General features: G+C 35.6%; 1 protein-coding gene across 8 annotated transcripts in view; it reads right to left on the minus strand.

Annotated features, from left to right (window-relative positions):
- Positions 1 to 468: 468 nt before the first annotated feature.
- Positions 469 to 16,106, minus strand: part of LOC139980201 (arf-GAP with Rho-GAP domain, ANK repeat and PH domain-containing protein 1-like) — a 101,798-nt gene continuing 86,160 nt past the window's right edge. For 5 of the 8 annotated variants that reach the window (XM_071991677.1, XM_071991682.1, XM_071991676.1 and 2 more), the window contains 5 exons: positions 10,057 to 10,098; positions 9,744 to 9,807; positions 6,492 to 6,527; positions 3,730 to 3,795; positions 469 to 2,967 (listed from right to left, as the gene is read on the minus strand). In XM_071991677.1, the coding sequence (XP_071847778.1) occupies positions 2,863 to 2,967; positions 3,730 to 3,795; positions 6,492 to 6,527; positions 9,744 to 9,807; positions 10,057 to 10,098 (313 nt within the window). In that variant the 3' untranslated portion in view covers positions 469 to 2,862. The remainder of the gene's footprint in view (positions 2,968 to 3,729; positions 3,796 to 6,491; positions 6,528 to 9,743; positions 9,808 to 10,056; positions 10,099 to 16,106) is intronic. The other 3 variants (XM_071991680.1, XM_071991679.1, XM_071991683.1) reach the window with 3 other exon arrangements.

Raw genomic sequence — 16,106 nt, forward strand, 5'->3', positions numbered from 1 at the left:
ATCGATTAATCGGTACCCGCACATTCGATTGATTGGTACCACACATTCGTTTGATCAGTACAGCACATTCGATTGATCGGGATTGCACATTCGTTAGACCGGTACCAAACATTTTATTGATTGTTACCGAACATTCGATTGATCGGTACCGCACATTCTATTGATTGGTACCGCACATAAGATTGATCGGTATCGAACATTCGATTAATCGGTACCACACATTCGTTTGATCGGTACCGAACTCCTTCTTACCAATGCCCCCTCCCTCCCTCCCTCACGTTCATATGTTGTCCCCTCTCTCATCATGTTTCCCCCTCTCTCATCTTGATGCCCTCTCTCTTATGTTGATGCCCTCTACCCCATCTTAGTCTCTCATAAAGATAAACTTGACATTAATCCTTGAATACATTATGACTATTTCTGGCTATGTGACAGCATATAAGACCAAAAAAGAGAAGTTATTTGCTGTTTAATATTTATGAAGTACTGTATTTCCTTTCATCATAATAATTAAAGTCAAAATAAATCAACTCTGGTTGCCTTTCATCAACATCTTACTTTCATGAATAAATATCCTTGCATTGCTGTTTACATCTCACTGTTGGATTGTTGTATTATTTGTGTATATGTCAACCCAGATTTGCAATTTTTCAGACCCTGCATAATTACCTATCTTAAAATTCATAATGGATAAAACTGACCCTCTGATAGGAGAGCAATGACTGGTAAAATCATGTGAAACACTACATTGATTTAACAGGATTCATTCATTGTGAGTTACATCAGGGAATAAGAACAACAAAAACTATCAGTAGCAGGTTATTAATGAAAGTATATTATACAGGAGGGCAAACCTCTCGTCAGGGTCCAAGTCCTTACAATGATTCTTTCCTTGCTTTTCTTTAAGGATTAATCAATCTTGAATATTCATATCTTGGACTCTGAGTCTGTCTGTATATATGTATATATGTCTGTATATATGTATATAACAAATACAGAAGCAGGTATGGAGAGGGTATGACAGAATGATGTCTTGAAGTGATGTATTAATTGCACCTGTATGCAGCAAGCAATGTGCTAAACAGATTCATTCAGTTAACTTTAAGCTGTAATCAGCTTTTGTGTCAGTCTTTTCCACTGGCAAGTTAAGATGGTATACACAGAACAATGACTCGCTAAAGCTTACATTTCATATAGTACACCGATATGTATGTCTCTGCTGAGTATCATTTAAATGAACATACATCTGTATGATGGCTAAAAGTATTAACAGATTATTTAACTGAACTTGCTGACAGTAAGCTCACCGGTCTGTAGTGAATCTGTATATATCCAGCTGAATTGTCTCAAGAAAACTACATGACACTACTCATGTTATCAGTATATAAACTAGATTAAAGCAATGGAGCACATAAATATAATGCGTAGATATCAGGAATGTTGCAACAAACTCTCCACCGGAACAGAAGTGCGAGCATTATCATCAATTTTTCACTCAATCATAAATGGACAAGCAAACCTTAGAGCTAACATTAAAAGAAAACATTTAATGAGTTTAAAGAAATATTTCATGTTACAAAAAAGGAAAGGTCATCACAGTATGAAATTTACCATCACCACCTGGGCCTGACCCCTCCGAGCCATCTTAACACCCTTACCAGCTTGCTAATATTTTGACAAATGTCCAATCAACTAACTGGTTCTACCGATCATTCACTTGAGATAAGGTTCAGGAAAATGCTCAATATCACCAGACATACACACACACATACAAGAACCACATGCCAGAAATAAGTCTATCAAAATAATCCTGACTCAACCAGTTTTCTATAAAAATTTATCAAACTATCTGTTATAATTTCTTTATTGTGGTATCAAATTCTTTAACTATAATAGGCTCTAAATTTGTACAGAAAATAAGAAATTTTAATATACAATTTGAGTTATGAGATGGTCCAAATCCTACAAATGATATCACAACTTTACATCAATATACAATAAGAGAAGAAGAATAAGAAAGTTATCAAATTGGCAAGCTTAGAATTTAAAGTTGTAGCTAGGTAACCCAACCACACACATTTCCGGCACCAAGGTAACCCAACCAAACACATTGCTGGCACCAAGGTAACCCAACCAAACACATTGCCGGCACCATTTCTGTCAAATTTGTTCAGCTTCATTGCATAATATTGCATTCAAGTTTAGAAATATGACATAAAAATAAAAACCACAACTTACAACTAATGAGAGGAATAAAGATAATTGCGCAAAACGAAACTCATAATATTTCAAATAAGCCTTGGTCCATGCATCATAACTACAATGATTAAGTAGGTTCATTTCATTATTCATTTCAACATGGATTTGGTAAGTTAATATTACATCAGGATCCTCTCAATTGTACTCAAATATACAAACCTTTTAATATGGCATTTGCAGGAATTACTCAACAACATTACTTTGTCACTGCAGAGAAAATGTTCCAATGACTTTTACGTATTGCTACTCAGAGTTTCTGCTGGTGCGCTTTAGTACCCACGAAGTAGCATTTTGCTGTTAGTCGGGTGCAATCAGGGTGATAACCGGTAGATTTACATAGCAGCATTCCTCTCTTGGTCCAGGGTCTTAGTTTTCAGATTGTTCCTCAAAGAGTCAACTTTCTTCATAGTTTTATTATCAGGTTGATCCTCTAAGTTGCAAGCTTTCAAATGATGTCTTCTGTTCATGCTCTGCATCAATTTTTATCTTGGCCTCTGAGTGATATAGCTTTTGCTTGATCTATTATCTTTGGTGGAATGGTTTTGTTGAGACCTACCACAATCACAGATATGTTACATGTTGAAACACAACTACATACTTGTGTTATTCAGTGCTACTTTGATTCATTGGGCTGCGAGACCATCTCCTTAAATGACTTGTTATTTGAGTGACCCTCTTAAGAGGATTGTGTGGGTCCCTTCCTGACTCCTAATGTGGTAAAAACAAGAAAAAGAAAGCAACTTGATTGTGTGAAGACAAGGATATTCCCCTCAAAGTTGCTCCTAATGACAATGTGCATACCATATCATGCGTGTACTCTTACAATTGTGTCTGAGACATTAGAATAAATTGGCATTGGTTAAAAACATCCAAGCCATGTTTGTCAATTTATATGGGACTGTTTAATTTCCTCAAATTTCACAAAAGCACCTAATATACATTCCGAGAGCGGAGCATGCCACTCTATGAATGATCACATCCATTATTCCATGCACTGAGGTCAATATTATCATTTATAATTAGCCTATTAAAGAAGAAATTCTCAGCATACAAGATATTAAAAAGCAAATTATATGGAAATACACTAGAACAAGATAACTGATGGCTCAGCATGATTGTCATACAGTGATAACAAATTGTGTGTGCAAAATACATAATAGAATATCATGAGTACACAATACATAACAATAGGATATCATGAATACACAATGTGCTAGGAATAAGAATAGGTATGTGATTATGAAAACACAATACAAAACAATAGAAATAAATGTAAGAGACAAATAGAGAATAGGATATCATGAATACACAATTCACAAGGAATAAGAATAGGTATGTGATTATGAAAACACATATAAAACAATAGAAATAAATGTAACAGACAAATTGAGAGTGGACATGAAACTTATGTAGATGACCACGCTATCATAGTTAGGATTTCACTGGCTAAAACCTGCAGTATTTATTTACCTGAGGCCGGGTGAAAGGCGTGTTGAAGCTACTGGGGGGTATTGGCAGAGCAGCTTGTTCCAGAGACTAATAGAAAGAAGCCAAATAATATAAATACGCTGTGAATATGCGTAAGCATATATTCAAATAATAAGCATGTCAATAAATATGCATGCAATCACTTTCTTCACTGTTCTTTTCTGAATTTTTTCAGTGAAATGGTTCGTTAATATGCAAAAAGGTAAATTAAAATGACAAATAAAGTTGAAGCTTGTCTAATAGTTAAAACATACTGCAGTTTTATGATGCTGATAACATGCAATGGGAACCCCACTTAACATTAAGTACAGAACAGTTTGCCCTCTCCCCACATTGCCTGTTACTGCTCACTTTCAGACTTTTTCAAAGATTTGTCTTTCAAACATCAATCATCAAGGAGTTTCAGTCAAGGTTAATACTTAAATTATTAAGTTCATATTTAGAGACCTAGAGACTGTAGACAAAAGTATGTGAGAGGACCAGATCTGTGACGGTCAGGGAACAAACACAAAGGGTCATTGTATCAATCTAACACTAGATAATAATAATTATACCAGTATACTTGATCTTTAACAACAAATTATATATATGTTGCTTTACCATCTAATTTATGCATGCAAAGCACAAACAGAACTCATGAATGAAAGAAGTATGTGACTTCAGATTTCATTCTACAGTCTTATGACATCCTGTCATCTGGATTTCATATATCACACTGTCATTTGCTTGAACCTTCCTTAATTCTCTAATTATTTTTCATTCCCATTACCATATACATGAAGCAACTGCCACCTCAGTCATTGACACCAGCAGCATGGAAAGATTTCATGTTCTTTGCCACCTATGTGGAATGATTTCACCTCAGTTTTCACTTTCTTTGTCACCTACATGAAATAAGTGTTTTCTCAGTTTATAATTGCTTTGCTACCTTCATGGAATAAATGTCATCAGTTCAACAAATCATTACAACCGATTATCTTTGAAGTGAGGAATATAAGAAACAAACCATGCAAGCTGTTCTTTTAAGTGAGTATTAAATTTGATGATAAATCAATCATATTTGTTTAACAGGAAACCAACTCAGTGCTTTCTAAAATTTACAAAGATAGCTGGTCTTTTACAACAGGCTGTCTTTCTTTTCAGGTACTACAGCTAATGTGTATTCAGTTTTGTGTGTGTGCGTATATAAGTGTTAAAATACATAATTTAGGTGTGTGTGCGTAGATTAGTGTTAAATTAAATAATCTAGCGATGTGTGTGTGCGTAGATTAGTGTTAAATGACATAATCTAGGTGTATGTGTGTGTAGGTTAGTGTTAAATGACATTATATAGGGGTGTGTGTAGATTAGTGTTAAATTACATTATATAGGTGGTCGGTGACAGAAAAGGTGTGATTGACATGATGATTAACTAAACAGCTATGTTCATGCTTACATTCAGGCTCTCTATCTTTAATATATCTCAGATGCAGATTTCAATGTGCAGTCCAGGCCCAAAGCCAGGAATTCTGAGTTGCAAGGGCACCAACAATATAAGGAGGGCAACAATAATTGTGTCCTATAACTTGCATAGTTTTTGTAAATATCGTGGATACTTCTCATGCTATGGTGTGTCTATGCATCACATTGAGTACAAGACCACTTTTGTTTTTGGTGGAGGTGTGTATTGCCCTGTACAGTAGACTGACCTGTGTTTACCGTGCCATAGTTTAATTGTACATCAAAATAGTGTTTCGGGCCAATTATATTGTAACATCTATTTCTGGCTAACTTCAAGCAGAAATCGAGTGCACTGAAGTCATGTAAACCTCAATGCATTTTGCATTCTGGTTGTATGCATGATGGTGGCAGCACAGTAGTCTGCATAGGATGATGGGGCAGGGGCTGCATTCCCACATGGCTATGGGCCTGGTGCAATCTGATTAATGCAGACTAACTTCTCATGCAATACAGAAGACAAGAATGTGGCATTACAAGAGCATACAAGCATGAAGAGTGCCAGAAGAATTGGTAAGTCTCGATTTTATGAAGCATGTTATATAAGACAGTTCAAATAGTGAAGAAAACCTGCATATATGATTACACTGGAGAGCAGTTATAGATGAATCAGCTACAATCAGTTGGAGACTCTAGGTCACCTATGTTCTTATAATAATGCATGATAGTGATAGGAAGCTAACAAGAAGCAGCTTAACTCCGAGAGTTTATGATAGTGATAGAAAGCTAACAAAATGCAGCTTTTCTCTAAGAGTTCATGATAGTGATAGGAAGTATACAAGAAGCAGCTTAACTCTAAGAGTTTATGATAGTGATAGGAAGCTAACAAGAAGCAGATTAACTCCAAGAGTTTATGATAGTGATAGAAAGCTAACAAAATGCAGCTTTTCTCTAAGAGTTCATGATAGTGATAGGAAGTATACAAGAAGCAGCTTAACTCTAAGAGTTCATGATAGTGATAGGAAGCTAACAAGAAGCAGATTAACTCTAAGAGTTTATGATAGTGATAGGAAGCTAACAAAATGCAGATTAACTCCAAGAGTGTATGATAGTGATAGGAAGCTAACAAAATGCAGCTTTTCTCTAAGAGTTCATGATAGTGATAGGTAGCTAACAAGAAGCAGCTTAACTCTAAGAGTTCATGATAGTGATAGGAAGCTAACAAGAAGCAGATTAACTCTAAGAGTTTATGATAGTGATAGGAAGCTAACAAAAGCAGCTTTTCTCTAAGAGTTTATCATACATACGTCTTCATAGATATCATCAACTGGCGCTAATTGTGTCTGCAGTCAAAAGAGCAACAACATAGTAGTTCAGCCCACAGCTAGATATACAGAACAATACTCTCTACTGGTGGTTATACTGAGATACTTTCAAACTACAAGCTAGGGATATGTGACACATAAATATCATCTGTCAAGACAGAGGTCAGAGAGTTCAACCACATGAAAGAATAAAGTCAAGCGTATTCACAAAATCATACTTTCACACCAACTTGTGTAAGTATCATGTTGACACAGGGAATTTGAAGATCATGTTGAACATCAATAATATAGATCATACTAGAACCAGCATGACATACCCACACCTTTATCAAATGTTTCTATAAACAATTAGCTGCATTAGCTAACATGGCCTTACAATTGGTTCCCTAACAATGAATGCTGGCTAAACATTGTCATATCAGAGCAGACAGGATCACCAAAACATTCCCCTTTATCTTCAGGAGTACCACCAGTAACAAGTATGGGATATATCCATGAATACCACTACTAGAAAGTGTGGGATATATCCAGGAATACCACCCATAACACATATGGGATATATCCAGGAATACCACCAGTAGCACATATGGGATATATCCAGGAATACCACCCATAGCACATATGGGATATATCCAGGAATTCCACCAGTAGCACATATGGGATATATCCAGGAATACCACCAGTAGCACATATGGGATATATCCAGGAATACCACCAGTAGCACATATGGGATATATCCAGGAATACCACCAGTAGCACATATGGGATATATCCAGGAATACCACCCATAGCACATATGGGATATATCCAGGAATTCCACCAGTAGCACATATGGGATATATCCAGGAATACCACCAGTAGCACATATGGGATATATCCAGGAATACCACGAGCAGCACATATGGGATATATCCAGGAATACCACCCATAGCACATATGGGATATATCCAGGGATACCACCAGTAGCACATATGGGATATATCCAGGAATACTACAAGTAGCACATATGGGATATATCCATGAATACCACCAATAGCACATATGGGATATATTCAGGAATACCACCCATAGCACATATGGGATATATCCAGGAATACCACCAGTAGCACATATGGGATATATCCAGGAATACCACCCATAGCACATATGGGATATATTCAGGAATACCACCCATAGCACATATGGGATATATCCAGGAATACCACAGTAGCACACATGGGATATATCCAGGAATACCACAAGTAGCACATATGGGTTATATCCAGGAATACCACCCATAGCACATATGGGATATATCCAGGAATACCACGAGCAGCACATATGGGATATATCCAGGAATACCACCCACAGCACATATGGGATATAACAAGGAATACCACAATTAGCACATATGGGATATATCCAGGAATACCACAAGTAGCACATATGGGATATATCCAGGAATACCACCAGTAGCATATATGGAATATATCCAGGAATACCCAGAGTAGCACATATGGGAAATATCCAGGAATACTACCAGTAGCACATATGGGATATATCCAGGAATACCACAAGTAGCACATATGGGATGTACCCAGGAATACCACCAGTAGCACATATGGGATGTATCCAGGAATACCACCAGTAGCACATATGGGATATATCCAGGGATACCACAAGTAGCACATATGGGATATATCCAGGAATACCACCCATAGCACATATGGGATATATCCAAGAATACCACCAGTAGCACATATGGGATATATCCAGGAATACCACCCATAGCACATATGGGATATATCCAGGAATACCACCAGTAGCACATATGGGATATATCCAGGAATACCACGAGTAGCACATATGGGTTATATCCAGGAATACCACCCATAGCACATATGGGATATATCCAGGAACACCACCCATAGCACATATGGGATATATCCAGGAATACCACCCATAGCACATATGGGATATATCCAGGAATATCACCAGTAGCACATATGGGATATATCCAGGAATACCACAAGTAGCACATATGGGATGTACCCAGGAATACCACCAGTAGCACATATGGGATATATCCAGGAATACCACCCATAGCACATATGGGATATATCCAGGGATACCACCCATAGCACATATGGGATATATCCAGGAATACCACCAGTAGCACATATGGGATATATCCAAGAATACCACCAGTAGCACATATGGGATATATCCAGGAATAACAACCATAGCACATATGGGATATATCCAGGAATACCACGAGTAGCACATATGGGATATATCCAGGAATACCACGAGTAGCACATATGGGTTATATCCAGGAATACCACCCATAGCACATATGGGATATATCCAGGAACACCACCCATAGCACATATGGGATATATCCAGGAATACCACCCATAGCACATATGGGATATATCCAGGAATATCACCAGTAGCACATATGGGATATATCCAGGAATACCACAAGTAGCACATGGCACGCGTGTGGGATAAATTTAGTCAGTCAGAAGTTATGTCATAGGAAAGGGGAAATGAAAGCAACATAAAACACCAGTTAATAAAGCAAAACAAAACATATGGCGCTGGTTAATGATTGTAATACAGCATTTATCCACAAGAACTACTGTATGACTGCAACAGCTCTAGAAAGCACTGAATTTTTAGTAGCAAGTCATGCTTCTTTTCTAGCACAAAAGAAAATTGAAATAAAATATAACATGGTTTGCCAACATTTTCACATTGTGTTTTAGACCGTACAAATTAACCATTTCATGTTGGTACAAGTAAACCCCTAAACAAATCCACAACAATAAACTGTAAACATATTTATAAAGGCATTACATGGAATGCATTTCCATTATGGCAAAGCAGATAAGACCATGATCACTAACCATTAGTTAGATGCAGAAGGGCCTGTCTACGGAAGCATAAATGGAAAGTCACAACGGATCGGTGACTACTGCCTGCGACCTATCTGCTTCTTCGTTGTACTTTTGACAATGAAATTACAATTCACTTTTAACTATAATTTCTATTTTCAAAGCTCAGTAAAAGTCAATAAATACAGCAAGTGTCCATTGTACTGCATGCACATATGACCTTTTCATGTACAAACAATTGTTATAAAGGAACAAAGTGTTCATCAAGTAACAGCCAAAAGCAATACTTGCTTGCAACAATAGAAAACAGACTAATTAATATCGATATTAATAGAGCCAAATAAATAGATCATACCTTAGACTTAAAGAATGCTCCCAACCATGTATGCAGAGCTTCTTGGGTCTCAAATGACAGATGCCTGTACAAAATGAAAATAATTCCTCCAGTATGTTACGTCTGTTTGTTATTGTTCTGTTTTTCTTCAAAGTATTGTTGCTTATCAATGATGATATCAAACAAAGTACATAATTATAGGCTTAGAACATCTCTTAACTCTAATCAAATCATTGATATGCATCTTCAATTTGACAAACATTAACAAAGTTACACAAGAAAAGGGAACAATTCTACAAATTCATATAAAGATCCATAAAATTACGAAACTCACTTGAAGCCTTGTTCCTTCAGGGTTGTGAAAGCAATGCAATGTCTGAATGAAAGGTGAAAAAAACACATCAGCAAATCACTTTCACTTAATTTTAATGTATGTTCTATTCCATCTCAGTCAGTGCTGCACTAATTTATGTTCTATTCCATCTCAGTCAGTGCTGCATTAATTTATGTTCTATTCCATCTCAGTCATTGCTGCATTAATTTATGTTCTATTCCATCTCAGTCATTGCTGCATTAATTTATGTTCTATTCCATCTCAGTCAGTGATGCATTCATTTATGTTCTATTCCATCTCAGTCAGTGCTGCATTAATTTATGTTCTATTCCATCTCAGTCATTGCTGCATTAATTTATGTTCTATTCCATCTCAGTCAGTGCTGCATTAATTTATGTTCTATTCCATCTCAGTCATTGCTTCATTAATTTATGTTCTATTCCATCTCAGTCAGTGCTGCATTAATTTTGGTTTTAATCCATCTCAGTCAGTGTTGCATTAATTTATGTTCTATTCCATCTCAGTCATTGCTGCATTAATTTATGTTCTATTCCATCTCAGTCAGTGATGCATTCATTTATGTTCTATTCCATCTCAGTCAGTGCTGCATTAATTTATGTTCTATTCCATCTCAGTCATTGCTGCATTAATTTATGTTCTATTCCATCTCAGTCATTGCTTCATTAATTTATGTTCTATTCCATCTCAGTCAGTGCTGCATTAATTTTTGTTTTATTCCATCTCAGTCAGTGCTGCATTAATTTATGTTCTATTCCATCTCAGTCATTGCTGCATTAATTTATGTTTTATTCCATCTCAGTCATTGCTGCATTAATTTATGTTCTATTCCATCTCAGTCATTGCTGCATTAATTTATGTTCTATTCCATCTCAGTCATTGCTGCATTAATTTATGTTCTATTCCATCTCAGTCAGTGCTGCATTAATTTATGTTCTATTCCATCTCAGTCAGTGCTGCATTAATTTATGTTCTATTCCATCTCAGTCATTGCTGCATTAACTTATGTTTTATTCCATCTCAGTCATTGCTGCATTAATTTATGTTCTATTCCATCTCAGTTGGTGCTGCATTAATTTATGTTCTATTCCATCTCAGTCAGTGCTTCATTAATTTATGTTCTATTCCATCTCAGTCATTGCTGCATTAACTTGTGTTTTATTCCATCTCAGTCATTGCTGCATTAATTTATGTTCTATTCCATCTCAGTCAGTGCTTCATTAATTTATGTTTTATTCCATCTCAGTCATTCCTGCATTAATTTATGTTCTATTCCATCTCAGTCATTGCTGCATTAATTTATGTTCTATTCCATCTCAGTCAGTGCTGCATTAATTTATGTTCTATTCCATCTCAGTCATTGCTGCATTAATTTATGTTCTATTCCATCTCAGTCAGTGCTGCATTAACTTATGTTTTATTCCATCTCAGTCATTGCTGCATTAATTTATGTTCTATTCCATCTCAGTTGGTGCTGCATTAATTTATGTTCTATTCCATCTCAGTCATTGCTGCATAAATTAATGTTCTATTCCATCTCAGTCATTGCTTCATTAATTTATGTTCTATTCCATCTTAGCCAGTGCTGTGTTAATTTATGTTCTATTCCATCTCAGTCATTGCTGCATTAATTTATGTTCTATTCCATCTCAGTCATTGCTTCATTAATTTATGTTCTATTCCATCTCAGTCAGTGCTGCATTAACTTATGTTCTATTCTATCTCAGTCAGTGCTGCATTAATTTATGTTCTATTCCATCTCAGTCAGTGCTTCATTAATTTATGTTCTATTCTATCTCAGTCAGTGCTGCATTAATTTATGTTCTATTCCATCTCAGTGAGTGCTGCATTAATTTATGTTCTATTCCATCTCAGTCATTGCTGCATTAATTTATGTTCTATTCCATCTCAGTCATTGCTGCATTAATTTATGTTCTATTCCATCTCAGTCAGTGCTGCATTAATTTATGTTCTATTCCATCTCAGTCAGTGCTGCATTAATTTATGTTCTATTCCATCTCAGTCAGTGCTGCATTAATTTATGTTCTATTCCATCTCAGTCAGTGCTGCATTAATTTATGTTCTATTCCATCTCAGTCATTGCTGCATTAATTTATGTTCTATTCCATCTCAGTCAGTGCTGCATTAATTTATGTTCTATTCCATCTCAGTCAGTGCTGCATTAATTTATGTTCTATTCCATCTCAGTCAGTGCTGCATTAATTTATGTTCTATTCCATCTCAGTCAGTGCTGCATTAATTTATGTTCTATTCCATCTCAGTCAGTGCTGCATTAATTTATGTTCTATTCCATCTCAGTCAGTGCTGCATTAATTTATGTTCTATTCCATCTCAGTCAGTGCTGCATTAATTTATGTTCTATTCCATCTCAGTCAGTGCTGCATTAATTTATGTTCTATTCCATCTCAGTCAGTGCTGCGTTAATTTATGTTCTATTCCATCTCAGTCAGTGCTGCATTAATTTATGTTCTATTCCATCTCAGTCATTGCTGCATTAATTTATGTTCTATTCCATCTCAGTCATTGCTGCATTAATTTATGTTCTATTCCATCTCAGTCAATGCTGCATTAATTTATGTTCTATTCCATCTCAGTCAGTGCTGCGTTAATTTATGTTCTATTCCATCTCAGTCATTGCTGCATTAATTTATGTTCTATTCCATCTCAGTCATTGCTGCATTAATTTATGTTCTATTCCATCTCAGTCATTGCTGCATTAATTTATGTTCTATTCCATCTCAGTCAAGGCTGCATTAATTTATGTTCTATTCCATCTCAGTCAGTGCTGCGTTAATTTATGTTCTATTCCATCTCAGTCAGTGCTGCGTTAATTTATGTTCTATTCCATCTCAGTCAGTGCTGCGTTAATTTATGTTCTATTCCATCTCAGTCAGTGCTGCATTAATTTATGTTCTATTCCATCTCAGTCAAGGCTGCATTAATTTATGTTCTATTCCATCTCAGTCAATGCTGCATTAACTTATGTTTTATTCCATCTCAGTCATTGCTGCATTAATTTATGTTTTATTCCATCTCAGTCAGTGCTTCATTAATTTATGTTCTATTCCATCTCAGTCAGTGCTGCATTAATTTATGTTCTATTCCATCTCAGTCAGTGCTGCATTAACTTATGTTCTATTCCATCTCAGTTGGTGCTGCATTAATTTATGTTCTATTCCATCTCAGTCAGTGCTTCATTAATTTATGTTTTATTCCATCTCAGTCATTGCTGCATTAATTTATGTTCTATTCCATCTCAGTCATTGCTGCATTAATTTATGTTCTATTCCATCTCAGTCATTGCTGCATTAATTTATGTTCTATTCCATCTCAGTTGGTGCTGCATTAATTTATGTTCTATTCCATCTCAGTCATTGCTTCATTAATTTATGTTCTATTCCATCTCAGTCATTGCTGCATAAATTAATGTTCTATTCCATCTCAGTCATTGCTTCATTAATTTATGTTCTATTCCATCTGAGCCAGTGCTGCATAAATTAATGTTCTATTCCATCTCAGTCATTGCTTCATTAATTTATGTTCTATTCCATCTGAGCCAGTGCTGTGTTAATTTATGTTCTATTCCATCTCAGTCATTGCTGCATTAATTTATGTTCTATTCCATCTCAGTCATTGCTGCATTAATTTATGTTCTATTCCATCTCAGTCAGTGCTGCATTAATTTATGTTCTATTCCATCTCAGTCAGTGCTGCATTAATTTATGTTCTATTCCATCTCAGTCAGTGCTGCATTAATTTATGTTCTATTCCATCTCAGTCAGTGCTGCATTAATTTATGTTCTATTCCATCTCAGTCAGTGCTGCATTAATTTATGTTCTATTCCATCTCAGTCATTGCTGCATTAATTTATGTTCTATTCCATCTCAGTCAGTGCTGCATTAATTTATGTTCTATTCCATCTCAGTCAGTGCTGCATTAATTTATGTTCTATTCCATCTCAGTCAGTGCTGCATTAATTTATGTTCTATTCCATCTCAGTCAGTGCTGCATTAATTTATGTTCTATTCCATCTCAGTCAGTGCTGCATTAATTTATGTTCTATTCCATCTCAGTCAGTGCTGCATTAATTTATGTTCTATTCCATCTCAGTCAGTGCTGCATTAATTTATGTTCTATTCCATCTCAGTCAGTGCTGCATTAATTTATGTTCTATTCCATCTCAGTCAGTGCTGCATTAATTTATGTTCTATTCCATCTCAGTCAGTGCTGCGTTAATTTATGTTCTATTCCATCTCAGTCAGTGCTGCATTAATTTATGTTCTATTCCATCTCAGTCATTGCTGCATTAATTTATGTTCTATTCCATCTCAGTCATTGCTGCATTAATTTATGTTCTATTCCATCTCAGTCAAGGCTGCATTAATTTATGTTCTATTCCATCTCAGTCAAGGCTGCATTAATTTATGTTCTATTCCATCTCAGTCAGTGCTGCGTTAATTTATGTTCTATTCCATCTCAGTCAGTGCTGCATTAATTTATGTTCTATTCCATCTCAGTCATTGCTGCATTAATTTATGTTCTATTCCATCTCAGTCAATGCTGCATTAATTTATGTTCTATTCCATCTCAGTCAGTGCTGCGTTAATTTATGTTCTATTCCATCTCAGTCATTGCTGCATTAATTTATGTTCTATTCCATCTCAGTCATTGCTGCATTAATTTATGTTCTATTCCATCTCAGTCATTGCTGCATTAATTTATGTTCTATTCCATCTCAGTCAAGGCTGCATTAATTTATGTTCTATTCCATCTCAGTCAGTGCTGCGTTAATTTATGTTCTATTCCATCTCAGTCAGTGCTGCATTAATTTATGTTCTATTCCATCTCAGTCAGTGCTGCATTAATTTATGTTCTATTCCATCTCAGTCAGTGCTGCATTAATTTATGTTCTATTCCATCTCAGTCAAGGCTGCATTAATTTATGTTCTATTCCATCTCAGTCAATGCTGCATTAACTTATGTTTTATTCCATCTCAGTCATTGCTGCATTAATTTATGTTTTATTCCATCTCAGTCAGTGCTTCATTAATTTATGTTCTATTCCATCTCAGTCAGTGCTTCATTAATTTATGTTCTATTCCATCTCAGTCAGTGCTGCATTAACTTATGTTCTATTCCATCTCAGTTGGTGCTGCATTAATTTATGTTCTATTCCATCTCAGTCAGTGCTTCATTAATTTATGTTTTATTCCATCTCAGTCATTGCTGCATTAATTTATGTTCTATTCCATCTCAGTCATTGCTGCATTAATTTATGTTCTATTCCATCTCAGTCATTGCTGCATTAATTTATGTTCTATTCCATCTCAGTTGGTGCTGCATTAATTTATGTTCTATTCCATCTCAGTCATTGCTTCATTAATTTATGTTCTATTCCATCTCAGTCATTGCTGCATAAATTAATGTTCTATTCCATCTCAGTCATTGCTTCATTAATTTATGTTCTATTCCATCTGAGCCAGTGCTGTGTTAATTTATGTTCTATTCCATCTCAGTCATTGCTGCATTAATTTATGTTCTATTCCATCTCAGTCATTGCTGCATTAATTTATGTTCTATTCCATCTCAGTCAGTGCTGCATTAATTTATGTTCTATTCCATCTCAGTCAGTGCTGCATTAATTTATGTTCTATTCCATCTCAGTCAGTGCTGCATTAATTTATGTTCTATTCCATCTCAGTCAGTGCTTCATTAATTTATGTTCTATTCCATCTCAGTCAGTGCTGCATTAATTTATGTTCTATTCCATCTCAGTCAGTGCTGCATTAATTTATGTTCTATTCCATCTCAGTCATTGCTGCATTAATTTATGTTCTATTCCATCTCAGTCATTGCTGCATTAATTTATGTTCTATTCCATCTCAGTCAGTGCTGCATTAATTTATGTTCTATTCCATCTCAGTCAGTGCTGCATTAATTTATGTTCTATTCCATCTCAGTCAGTGCTGCATTAATTTATGTTCTATTCCATCTCAGTCAGTGCTGCATT

Source organism: Apostichopus japonicus, chromosome 14 (genome assembly GCF_037975245.1).
Source record: "Apostichopus japonicus isolate 1M-3 chromosome 14, ASM3797524v1, whole genome shotgun sequence".
Classification (NCBI taxonomy): Eukaryota; Metazoa; Echinodermata; class Holothuroidea; order Aspidochirotida; family Stichopodidae; genus Apostichopus; species Apostichopus japonicus.